At 37.1% G+C, this 13266-nt stretch overlaps 1 protein-coding gene across 1 annotated transcript in view; it reads left to right on the forward strand.

Moving 5' to 3' along the window:
* The window catches only part of LOC136835829 (OTU domain-containing protein 3-like), a 212835-nt gene that overhangs the window by 27479 nt on the left and 172090 nt on the right, over positions 1–13266 (forward strand). Inside the window, exons 4-5 of the mRNA XM_067099680.1 lie at positions 2006–2118; positions 11163–11288. Coding sequence (XP_066955781.1) covers positions 2006–2118; positions 11163–11288 — 239 coding nt within the window. The remainder of the gene's footprint in view (positions 1–2005; positions 2119–11162; positions 11289–13266) is intronic.

Here is a 13266-nt window from a genome sequence, read left to right on the forward strand (position 1 = left end):
AATAAAGTTTGTTCATACTTACCTGGCAGATATATATAATCATAGTGCCCACCCTCCTCCCCTCAGGAGACAGTGGCACTAGAAAATCTGAATAGAAAATGGGAATGGTTCCTGATACCCGCCTCCCAGCTGGCGGGAATGGGTATTAACCACCTGGCCCCACTGCGTGTGCCGCAAGTTTTGGAATTCTGTCGGACTTGGAGAATACAGCTATATATATATCTGCCAGGTAAGTATGAACAAACTTTATTTTATCATTAAAATATCATTTTTGTTGCTCCAGTCAACAACATCCTGCTTTTGTGAAATTGTTGAGGACACTGGTAGCATGGGGTACCTCCAACAATTTGCATGTTAGAACAGTCACTCATCCTCATGTTGATGGAGAGACAGCCCTTCAGTGGTCATTCTAATCCTCCTGGAACAAAGCAACATGTCATATGATATTCATGCCTGAGCAGCCATGTAAATAGCATTTGTAATGTTAAATTCATGTTGGAACTCAGAAACAGAGGGGGTTCAATAATTTCTTTCAAAATATGCATGGTAGCTACTTTCAAAATTTGTGAATAACCAGTGACCCATATGCTGAATCTTGTGAAATTTGCCTGTAAGCAAGCAAAATTAATTTTGCTGTAAGTAGACAATCTTGAAAGCTGCAGGAATGCATTTTTCAAGTAGCCTTTGTTGGTGCATCAAACTAGCTATACAACCAGTAAATCAAGGTTGATGCAGTCATCTAGGTGTTCCTTCACAAGTCATGCCTCACCATTAGGTATTGAACCAGAAATTTATTGAATCATAAATTTACGTTTTTTTTTTTTTTTCTTGGTATACCTAAACATGGATAGTCTGATCATTTATTCCTGCATCAGTACCTTCCTTCATACCAGCCTCCAGTCTTTTCAGTTATTCAGTTTTTTGCCAGTATCTTATGAAGAAACTTCTGTCCATTCCCAGAAAACTGTAGAAGGCCAGTGTGATGCGCAAATAACACGAGGTTTTTGATATATACGAATCAAGTTTCCTATGTTCAAGAGGACTGTTGTGTGGTATAACTACTGTATAAACTGCAGTTTCCAAGGCTTGTCTCTACACATTGCAGTCACAGAAGATAAGACCTAGTATTCAAGTTTCGTACTAATGACAAGTCCATTTCATTTCACTCTATATCTCATGAAATTTCAACCTCCAATCTTTGTTTTTTGTTAGTGAGGGTGTCTTCACTTTCCTAGAAAACTTTTTACTTCTAAAAAGCCATTTTAGTACACAGATAGCATGAAATTCACATGTATGGATCAAGTTTCCTCAATGTTTAGGCCTGCTGCTTGACTCAACTATGAACAATAGCTCCTAGATTTGTCTGTATGTTGCATTCATAGAAAAATTCAAATTACAGAATAGTAATAAAACTATTTCTTTTCCCATATATCACTCATGTAATTGCAAGAGACTAGCCACTGAGTCTCTTAGGAGGAGCTAAGCCTCTGTCCTGGTCTCTGTCAGTTAACCTGGGATTTTGGCTGCTTCATCTTTTCTTACCTAAATTGTCATTTTGGCCAGTTGTCAGCAGTAGCTTGAAATCAATTTACATTTTTTTTTTTTTTTTTTTTTTTTTTTTTTTTTTTTTTTTACACAAATTCATAACTTACAGAATGAGCTCCTCCTTCCTGACACTCATGTCTTGCAGCTCGTTGATTAGATGGCATGAATTCCGGCTTGTGCTCCCCATGACCAAGGATCTCCCTTCACATGCAGTGTTAACTGCCAGTCTCTTTGAAGAGGTATTGAAGTGTCTGGGATAATTTTATAGCCATAGAGTGGCTAATTTTAAGGTGGTTTGTATGAAAAAATCAGTTAAAAAAATTTTTAAGCCAAAAACTTATAATCAGCAGGTTGGCAAACAAAAAAATTGTGAAAACCAAAGACTACTTTTGTATTGTTAGGCTCATATAAAATTGCCATAGATATTTTAATTTTATTGACTTCAAATTTGTTTTTACAGTGAGTAACTTGGCAGAACTTGGTACCTACGGTGGCAACGATTGTATTGTAGCATTTGCACGACTTCATCAAGTTATTGTTGTTATTCACCAACTGAATGCTCCTCTTTGGCAGGTTAGTTACTAATGGTTTTATAAAATCTTTTAGATGTGAAACTGCTGCACCAATTTGAAGAGCATTAGTGAATAAAATTGTGTAAAGGGCAACCTGAGATCACTGACCTCATAGATGCCAAATAAGTTTTTATTATTCAAGAAGTTTAGCTAGACCATTTGAATTAAATTTATAGTCTGATAAAGCTGGTCAAAAATGTTTATTCATACAGGGAGAAAATAGAGGCAGTTAAGTATAAAGAGAGCACTTGAAGCAAATACAAAATAAAAAGACAGAAAGCAATGTAGCTGAGGCTGAAGGAATGCCACAAGATTTCCTAGCATTTGAAGTACTTTTCATTGCTCCTCACAAAACACACAGTCATAGTAGTAGTAACCTTTACTAATCCTGTATAGTTCAGTAATATCAGTGTAAGTGGTTGTGACAGAAGTAAACGTGCATGGATGAAGGAAGGCCACAGCTCTATGTGTGTACATACATTATCTCTAATAAAGGAAGCTTCCACTAATTTGATAAGTCTTAGTCTTAATCAAATCAAGGCTGAAGCGTCCAACTGATTAAATTGGCAGAAGTTTCCTTCAACAGACGTACATACATATAACTGGATTTCTTCACCCATTCTGATGTAATGAGAGTGATGGTGTGTATTAAACTTATTAACTGTGCATTACCATTAATTGTATACAGTATTCACGTTGGCAGACTTGCCGATTCCTGGATTTCTCATGGAACATACATACACATTTCTCATGGAACATACATACACATTATTCAGGGAAAATTCACCCATGCACAATATTTTTCACTGAGAAATATACACTAATTACTGTATTCTGCTTATAACCGAATCAGAAAACAACAGCTGTTTTGCTTGTATTTCAACCATCGTACGGTAGTAAACAATTACCGTAGTTATGTTACAAATAACGTTAAGTAGAATAGGACTGATATATTTATACATTATACCCTTATTTACTATAGATAAAAGATTGGCAAGGAAACCTACTATTAAGTTTAAGCTGCAAGTAGTAGCTGAAGCTGAGGAAACAATGTTCAAGCTGCTTATGACTAAATTATCGTGCATCGGCAACATGGATGAAACTCGACTGTAAATAAAATTGGAGAGAAAGTATTTTAATCAAAACTACTGGACATGAAAGAACACACATTACTGCTGTTTTCATGCCAATAAAAGATAAATACGTAAAACTTGTATTGTGCTGAAATCAAGTGAAAATAGCAAATGAAAACTTGATTTTTTTTTTACTCAAAAACATGCCCCCAAACGGCTAATGTCATCTATTGATGAAAAGAATAGCTAAATTCATTACACAACAAGACGTATTTAAGTTATATTTCAACTTAAAAACACTTCGTATAACAAAAAATAACCTTGCCCCATATAAATAAAGTATCTAGAGTTCATGTACACTAACTAGAAGCAAGAAAAGTGCTCTGAAATGAGTTAAATATGCGAAATAAACTTAACGCATAATCGATTTCCAAACCAAGACATTGATCGCAATTTATAATACAAAATCACTATAAGAATATTTACAATATTATTGGATACAGTGAAGTAAAGCATAACATTTTAAAAGATCCATGGAAAAGATGCATATTCGTTATGTTTATGTTTGTATGATATGATATTAATTTGTTAATATAGAGTACAGTACAACGTAGGCTAGTCTGCCGTATATGTATACAATACACCATAGTGTAGGCTAAGCTAATTCTTGTTTGTTATTCAATTTCTCTGTATTGAATTATCATAAGTCAATCTGCTTGAACCTTCAGAATTAGCTGATATTAATAATTACCTTACCATATATTTATATAGTGTACTTTATAGTGTAGGCTAGGCTACCATATATGTATACATGGTACGGAATACGCTAGTGTAGGCTAGGCTATATTCGAAATAAGTTTTTTCCAACAGACGATTTGTTTTTTGGAACCTAACCCCATCATAAGTAGGATAATACCTGTATAAGCATTTTTATAGTTTTTTTGTGTGTTTGAACTATCAGAATAGACAGTTCTAAGTGTTTTTAGAAGGATGTTAGCTATTCGCGGGGGCGAGTGGTATGCATCCCCCGCGAATATGGTGGGTTTATTGTAGTGATAGACATTTAGATGAGCACTTCCGCACAAAGAAAAATAGTATAGAATTAATAACAATAAATTTTGAAACCATAGAAGATATATAGTAGAAAATTTAATATGGAAGAGTTGGATTGTGCTTTGTTGAACATCAATAGATCTGCCCCTGGAGGTGACAATATTTGGCTTGAAATAATCTGCCACTGAGCACCTTTGGCAAAGTCATACTTATAGAGTTTTATAATCCCTTATGGCTTTGAAATTTTTCTCCGGATGAATGGTGTAAAGCTATAATTATTCTTATCCCCAAACCTGCAAAGGATCTTAGTAAAGTAAACCCCCTATTCGTGAGGGATGCGTACCCCACACACACACACACACACACACACACACACACACACACACACACACACACACACACACACACACACACACACACACACACACACACACGAATAGCTAAAACTGCAAATACTTAGAACCTTTCTAAAAACACTTAGAACTGCCTATTTTGATAGTTCAAACAGACACAAAACAAACTAAAAATAGTTATACAGGTATTATCCTACTTACAATGGGGTTAGGTTCCAAAAAACACTATCGTTTGTTGGAAAAAACATAATAAATACCAAAACATATCTCGAACATGGCCTAGCCTACACTAGAGTATTCGGTACCATGTACAGTATATATACATGGTAGCCCAGCCTACACTATAAAGTCTATACATACACAGTATAGTAATTATTAATATCAGCTAATTCTGGAGGTTCATGCAAAGTGACTTATGATAATTCAGTACAAAGAGAAATAGAATAACAAGAATTAGCTTAGCCTGCACTGTGGTACATTATATACATATACGGTAGCGTAGCCTACATTATACTGTACTCTATATTCACATATCGTATTATACAAATATCAACATAACGAATATGCATCTTTTAAAATGTTATGCCTTAATTCACTGTATCCAATAATATTGTATATACAGTATTCTTATATTGCTTTTGTATTATAAAATGTTATGCCTTAATTCACTGTATCCAATAATATTGTATATACAGTATTCTTATATTGCTTTTGTATTATAAATTGCAGTCATAGCATTCAATGTTTTGGTTTGGAAATCGTTGATGCGGTGTTTATTTCGCTATATTTAATTCAGTTCAGAGTGCCTTTCTTGCTTATAGTTAGCATAAATGAATCTCTTAGATACTTTATTTATATGGGGCAAGGTAATTTTTCATTATACAAAGTGTTTTTAAGTCGAAATATAACTAAAATTCGTCTCGTTGGGAAATATATCTATTTTTTCGTTAATAGATGACGGTGGCCGTTTGGGGGCATGTTTGTTTTGTGTAAAAAAAAAATTAAAATTCCATTCGCTATTTTCACTTGATTTCATCATAATACGAGCTTTACGTATTTATCGTTTATTGGCGTAAAAATAACAGTAATGTGTTCTTTCATGCCCAGTAGTTTTGATTAAAATACTTTCTCTCCAATTTTAATTATGATCAAGTTTCATCCATGTTGTCAATGCTCGATAATTTAGCAGCTTGAACATTGTTTTCTCAGCTTCAGCTACAATTTGCAGCTTAAATTTAGTAGTATATTCCATGACGATCTTTAATTCATATCGATTAAGGGTATAATGTCAAAATATATCAGCACTGTACTATTCTACGTAATGTCATTTGCGCTATAAGCTACAGTAATTGTTTTTTACCGTACGATGGTTGAAATATCAGGTAAACGGCTGTTGTTATTGATTCGGTTATAAGCAAAACAACAAAAACAACAGTTTCTTGGTTGGTTGTTTATGGCTGTACGCATTTACTTAGGAGTATAACGTTACTAACAACACTTTTATCATTCTCTTTTGCTTTTTTAACTAGAAGATGGAATAAAGAGATGGAGGAAAAGTTGTCTATTGTAATTTGGTCACTCTCCCTGCCTGATTATGCTGCTGCCTACGCCTGCACGAAATTTAAAAATATTTTATAAATAATATTGTCTATCGGTATTAATTGCTTACCCCATTGCAAAGTCAAATTATCGTAAGGTGAGTTATCGTAATTTGAGCATTTACCTGAGTATTTTAATAGTTTTATCACAAAAGTCCATTTAGTCATGAAAATGAGATGAAAATACAGTAATTAGTGAATATTTCAGTGAAAAATACTGCGAATGGGCGAATTTTCTGTGAATAATGGGTAGATACGTTCCACAGAGAAATCCGTGAATACGTGAGTCCGCGAATCATGAGATCATGAATACGGGGGGGTGTACTGTAATGTAAACGATTACAGACCAATTTCTTTAACAAGTTGTTTATGTAAATTACTAGAGAAAATGGTAAATGCTCGACTAACGTGGCACATTCGAGCAAATAAAATTTTGACTCCCACTCAATTCGGGTCACAATGTAACAGATCTACATTGGATTCTCTATCTAACTTAGAAGACCATATATGAAGAGGATTTGAACGAAAACAAATTTCTGTAACTGTCTTTTTTTATATTGAAAAGGCGTATGATACTACATGGAGATATTGCAGTATTAAAAACTTACTTAAAAACAGCATCCGTGGACATTTATCCAGGTTTTTCCAAAACTTTTTGACAAAACGCACTTTTCAAGTGAGAATTGATAATGTATTGTAAAGTACATTTCCACTTGAAAATGGTGTTGCACAAGGAAGCGTCCTTAGTGGCACACTGTTTACTTTAGCAATAAATGACATCAGTAATATTCTGCCTGTTGGAATTAAAAGGACTATAACTTGTATATAGATGATTTTGCCGTATATTATACAGCATCTCGCTTAAAGCATGCAGTATGAATCATTAATAAAAGCATAGTAAAAACAGATGAATGGGCCTCATCTGTAGGCTTTAAATTATCCATACAAAAATCTCAAGCAGTAATGTTTTATAAAAATAAAAGTGGAAAAAAGGTGAAGAAGTAGATTTAAAAATCAGAAACCATAGTATACCAATTAGCCAAACAGCAAAATTTTCAGGATTAGTATTTGATACCCATTTGAACTGGAAAGCCCGCATAACATACATGAAATCAGAATGTAAAAGAGCATTAAATCTTAATTAAAAAACTATCAATCACTACTTGGGGAACTGATAGACACACCCTCACTTTACTGTATAAAGCCACAGTGTTGTCTATTATTGACTATGGAAGTGAAATATATGGCCCAGCATCAGACGCAATGCTGAAATTGTTAGACCTAGTACATAACAAAGGCCTTAGAGTATGTTCAGGAGCCTTTAGATCATCACCAACCTCATCTTTACAAGTTGAATGTGGGGAACTACCGCTGTCTTTCCATAGAGAGTTTGTAATATTGAACTTGAGAATTCGGACAAGTGATTCTCCAACAAAAAAATTATTTGAATTAAGAGATGTATTTATAAATAATCACTCGCCACCTTTCCCTCTTAGATCTAGAACTGTTTGAATCGTTGAATATAAATGTGCAATTTACCCTCAATAGTAAAATTACCTCCTCCTTGGACTATGAATAAAATAAGAATTTGCACACACTTAAAATATTTATCAAAAACTTACTCATATACCTCAGACCACCATAGACCAGTGGTTCCCAAACTTTTTCTGGTCGTTACCCACTTTTTATATGCAGGATACTTGTCCATGGCCCACCGCTGAGTATAACCCATGACTGCAGTGACTGTCTACAGTCCTACCCACTAAACTCCTTTGGTTTTATGCATACATATCCTCAGATTATGACCCCCTGCATTCTGCTACAAGGCCCCAGTTTGGGGACCACTGCCATAGACAACATACAATAGAGCATATAAGCTGAAAAGGTCCACATTATGCAATATACACAGACGGATCTAAATCAGAGTACGGAGTGGGATATGCTGCAGTATCACAAGACAAAATTTATCAATTCTATCTACCTGATAATGCCTCAGTATTTACAGCTGAGTTATGTGCAATAGCATCAGCCATAAAAAAAAATCAAAGAAACCTCATGTAATAATTTTGTAATTTTTAGCGACTAGAAGCGCCATCGGAGCCATTCAGAGTTACAGACCAAAAAATAACATAGTACAAATAAAGTTATTACTCCATGAGTTAAATGATAATGGGAAAATTATAGAAATATGTTGGATCCCTGCCCATGTAGGGATCAAAGGAAACAAAAGAGACTGATAAAGCAGCTAAAGAAGCAGCCCATATGACACGATCTAACGTAAATATTCCAGTTAACAATTATATAACACATTTAAAACTAGGCATTATAAACAAATGGCAGAATAAATGGAATGAAGAACCTGAGAATAATAAGATGAAGCAAATAAAACCTGGAGGTAAAATGGAGTTCATCATACCAAAGAAAGAGACATGCGCAAATAATTCAAACACGTCTCCGAATAGGTTATATTCGTCTGACACATGGACACTTGATGAACAGCCCACATGAACCAGCTCCCGAATGCTCAGAATGCAAAGCGATAATAACAGTTGAACATGTGTTATGCGAATATCCAAAATATAACCGTCAGTTATCAACTTTAGGAAATAGATCGATTGGGGACATTTTTTCAGAGTGCAACATTTTCAGTTGACCCAATTTTAATATTCATGAAGTGTAAATTAATTGATAAAGTATAGAAAGTAATTTATGAAAATGAAAAGCCCACTGGGCAACTAATATATATAAAGTATATAAAAAATCAGAATTTTAAAAACGTTAAGTTATTCTGATTTTTATCGTTACTCAGTTTTATTTATTTTATATTTATGGTGCAGATGGAAACTTGAGTAAATGATTTAATGTGTGCATGTGTTCTAGTGTGGAAGCATATGCCTTTTTGCATATTTTTAAAGTTTCATTATTCATTCATCATTTAGTCCCAATGCTTAGCTTATGGCTTGGAGCTTGGACTCCATTTCATCTTAATCCTTCGGGCCAGCCCTATGAGAGCTGTTAATTAGCACAGTGGTCTGGTTAAACTATTTTAATAATAATAATAACTTGGGTATTTTAGCCAAGGTCAAGGTCCCATTCAAGACCTGGATCCATTCTTTCTCCATTTAGATCGTTACAGACTTCCTTGACTTCCATGAGCACCTGACATCTCATGTTCTCATAACTTACCTGGCGCCCAGCTCCTCTGGCGCCAGGCTGGCCAAGTGTCCGCCAGCTCCCGAACTCCGAGCTTACCTGGTGCCCAGCTCCTCTGGCGCCGGCCACAGCCTGGTGCCAACTCATGCCCTACATGTCCGCCAGCTCCCAAGCTCATAGCTCTCCTGGCACCCAGCTCCTCTGGCGCCAGCCACAGCCTGGCTCCAGCTCATGCTCTGAGTGTCCGCCAGCTCCTGAACTCCTAGCTTGCCTGGTGCCCAGCTCCTTTGGCACCAGCCACAGCCTGGTGCCAACTCATGCTCCAAGTATCCACCAGCTCCCGAACCCCTAGTTCGCCTGGCACCCAGCTTGTCTGGCTCCAGCTCTTCCTACAAGCACCCAGTAGTACTTCCCAGCTCTTAAGTAGTATAAAGAGCTCTCTGTCCAGTTGGAGTTTTTCAGGAATTCCCTGAGCTGAACCAGAATCAGAGTACTATCCATAACCTAGGGAGTTATGGCAAGAACCTGTCTCTTCCTCTTTCTAAACTTGTTGTCCTCCATCTTATATGGACTTCATCTTACAGACACACAGTTTTTTTTTTTTTTAGTGCATTTTGCCTACTTTGAAGCGAAGCTAAGGACGTCAGAACAGCCTCTACATCCTTAGTTTTCAGATGCTATATGCTCTTTACGTCCATTCTACTATCAACCCACCGGAAGTGTAAGCGATCTTTGCTTCTCACTGTTTTTATGAAAGCTTGAACAGTGTTGAAATTTTCCAATACCTCAAGACCATTTTTAGTGTCTGGCATGGCATCGTGGGAGGAAGCACAGGATGATGTTCTACTATCTCTTCACCTTTTCAGTAAGATGCTGAGTTTGGAGAGCCAGTAGGTACAATGTACCTGGAGCACCCACCACTCTCAGTGGATGGGTTGTGGTTTTTTCAGTGTAGGTGTCAGTGTTATCTGGTTGTTTTTATTTTGGTGTTGTGCCCAGGGCAAGGCGGGCACCTGTCATGCTTTGTTAGCCATTGGAACACTTCCCTAGCTGCAAAGTTCCCTCTAAGTAGGAGGCGACCCTACGAGTTAAGATAACACCAACCAGAGGCAGTATCCACATGCAGTAGCTCTCATAACTGATAGGAAATGACAGGCATTATTTTCAATGCTAGCAACTTTTCTATTTCAAATTCATTACATGACTTGTTGTTTTGGGGTAGAATTATGTCCATGGTCCCACCTCCTATCAGTTTGGAATCAGCTATGTAATTATTGGGTAAGTCACTTATATAAAAATAAAATTTTTATAATAAAATAGTTTTGTATATACTTAATACTTGCCCAGTAATTACATGATCGGAGCCCTCCCTCCCTCCCTCTGATGGACATCAAGCACAAAACAGAACAAGGTGGATAGCTAAGTCGTTCCTAGTATTGCCATTAGGGGGTGGTACTGTGCACCTCCACCGCGCAATCAAAGTGCTACCCATGAAATTTGAATTTAGGCTGCCGTACATGGAAAACTAATAGCTATGTAATTACTGGGTAAGTATATATAAAACTATTTTATTATAAAAATGTCATATTCAACTTGATATTTTTAAATTTTACATTTTAATATGTTCTGGTAGCATAAAACTTAAATCACAGACTTATTTCACATGTATAGGAAGGTAACTGTACACTACTCCTTTTTTTAACAACTGTGTGAAAGTCAAGTTATATATGTATGAAAAACATAATACATCTGTAATTGGATGACTCCTACTTAATGTCATTGCTAATGCAATTGCTTTTTTCTTGTTACTGAAAGATATGTGGTCTAGAAGGGAAAAAAAACTTACGTGAACTTCACATTTCCTACCACAACGGCGATCATTATAACAGCGTGCGAAGATTTGGTGACTGCACTACAAGTCCTGTGAGCATCAAATTAGCAGTAAGTATATGAAACCTGTTTTAAAAAAGCCTTTGTATGCTATAGAACCAGTATTATACATTTGCTTCTGCTTGTTGAAAATTTACTGTTGGTTTTAGGCACTTTAGTTGTCCCAGTTTACCGAAAGATGTAGAAACCAAATTGACTATCAGATGTGGGTCTTTGCAGGCTTTGAGTTCTCATGTACTCCATCCATATTTTTACATTAGATATAGGGACTGCTGTCTAATCTTCTTTAATAAATGATTCTAAAAAGGTACAAAAGTGATTTCAGATAGTTTTGTGAAATTGAAACATGAAGATAATGGTAAAGCTTATCACTGTTATGGTGTAGTAAAAGTATTTTAAAACTAAATTCTTTGGGTTATTACACAAATAGAACTGTCAAAATTTTTATGTAGGTTTTTGGTAGTCCAGAGAGTTGCCAACATGTCAACTAGGAATTAGGAGATAAGTGATGTTTCTGTGGAGGAAGCATGAGGTGGTTATACTAGGGAAATTTACATGCCAGTGATCAACATCATCACTTTTCCCTCAGCTTTTCCCTTTATGGAGATCAGATTTATGGAATGAGTTATCTTCGCTCTTGTGCTCTGTGCTTTTTCTACTTTAACTCCTATCAAGTTTAGATATCTTTATATGTATTTAACTGTTTACTTCATCTGAGCACTAAAAATTATCTAATGACACTTATTAATGTCGATTTTAGATTGTAGATTGCCCACTGGTCACATCACCCCATGTCCAAGATTAGTTTTGTTCATGAAACTTACCTGTCAGATATATATATAGCTGTATTCTCCGAAGGTCCGACAGAATTTCAAATTTCGCGGCACACGCAGTGGCCGGTCAGGTGGTTAGTACCCATTCCCGCCGCTGGGAGGCGGGTATCAGGAACCATTCCCATTTTCTATTCAGATTTTCTCTGTCGCCGGTGTTGTCAACAACTGTTGTCTGCACCTCCGTCATAGGATTTGCTTTTTTCTTGAGTATCTGATTGTCTTTTGGTATTTTGACTTTGGATCGGTAGATCGGCATACGCTTTTTTGACTTTTCTTTGGTTTTGCTTTAGACTATCATTATGTCTGGGTCTAGCTCTGCTAGTTACCGTGCGTGTGTGATGTCTGAATGTAAGGTGAGGTTGCCGAAAGCTGCGGTTGACCCTCACACTGTATGTTCTAACTGTAGGAAGCATATATGCATGTTGAATGATAGGTGTGATGAATGTGCTTCTTTGTCTGAAAATGAATGGAGAGCGTATGATAAATATGTGAGGAAGTTGGAGCGTGATCGACTGAGGAGGTCTTCCTCCAGGAGTGCTTCTCTTTGCGGAAGTGTTGATGTCGGCCCTAACTCCCCTGTACCTTTAGAACCTAACCCTGTGGTTTTGTCTCCAGCCCCTGAGATCGTGCCAGTGGAGACTAATATGCTTTCCGCCATGATGGAATCGATTCGTGCATTAGAATCTAAGGTGTCAGCTCTCCAAGAAAAGTGTTGTGAAGTGACTAGTGCCCCAGTGCAGTGGAGGGGGGTCAGACCGCCCCATCATGCCTCTAGGCCTGGACCTCTGCTGGACTCCCAGGACTCAGGGAGAGCATGTCGAAAGCCGAAGGAGGGTGACGGGGAACCCCACCAGTCTGGCGTCCCTTCGCAGGTCCTGAAGACGTTTCCCAGGCTGCCCAGGCGCGAACTCGTGTTCGGGTCCTAAAGGACTGCTTCTCGCCTTCTGACACGTCCTCCCCACGCAGGGGTTGGAACCGTCAGATAGACTCTCGCCCTCTTAAGAGAAGCTTTAGGGGGGAGGGCGCCACGCCCTCTCTCTCCTACTCTGTGCTCCTCGCCAGAGTTTGTGGATGCGTTCCCCACAAAAAAGAAGTACAGGACGTCATCCGAAGAAGACGTGTTTGAGCGCCCAAGAGCTCTCCCTCCTCAAGAGAAGAGGATTAGGACGTCTCCTCGTCCTTCTGCCTCTAGGTTC

This window comes from Macrobrachium rosenbergii, chromosome 55, assembly GCF_040412425.1.
Source record: "Macrobrachium rosenbergii isolate ZJJX-2024 chromosome 55, ASM4041242v1, whole genome shotgun sequence".
NCBI lineage: Eukaryota > Metazoa > Arthropoda > Malacostraca > Decapoda > Palaemonidae > Macrobrachium > Macrobrachium rosenbergii.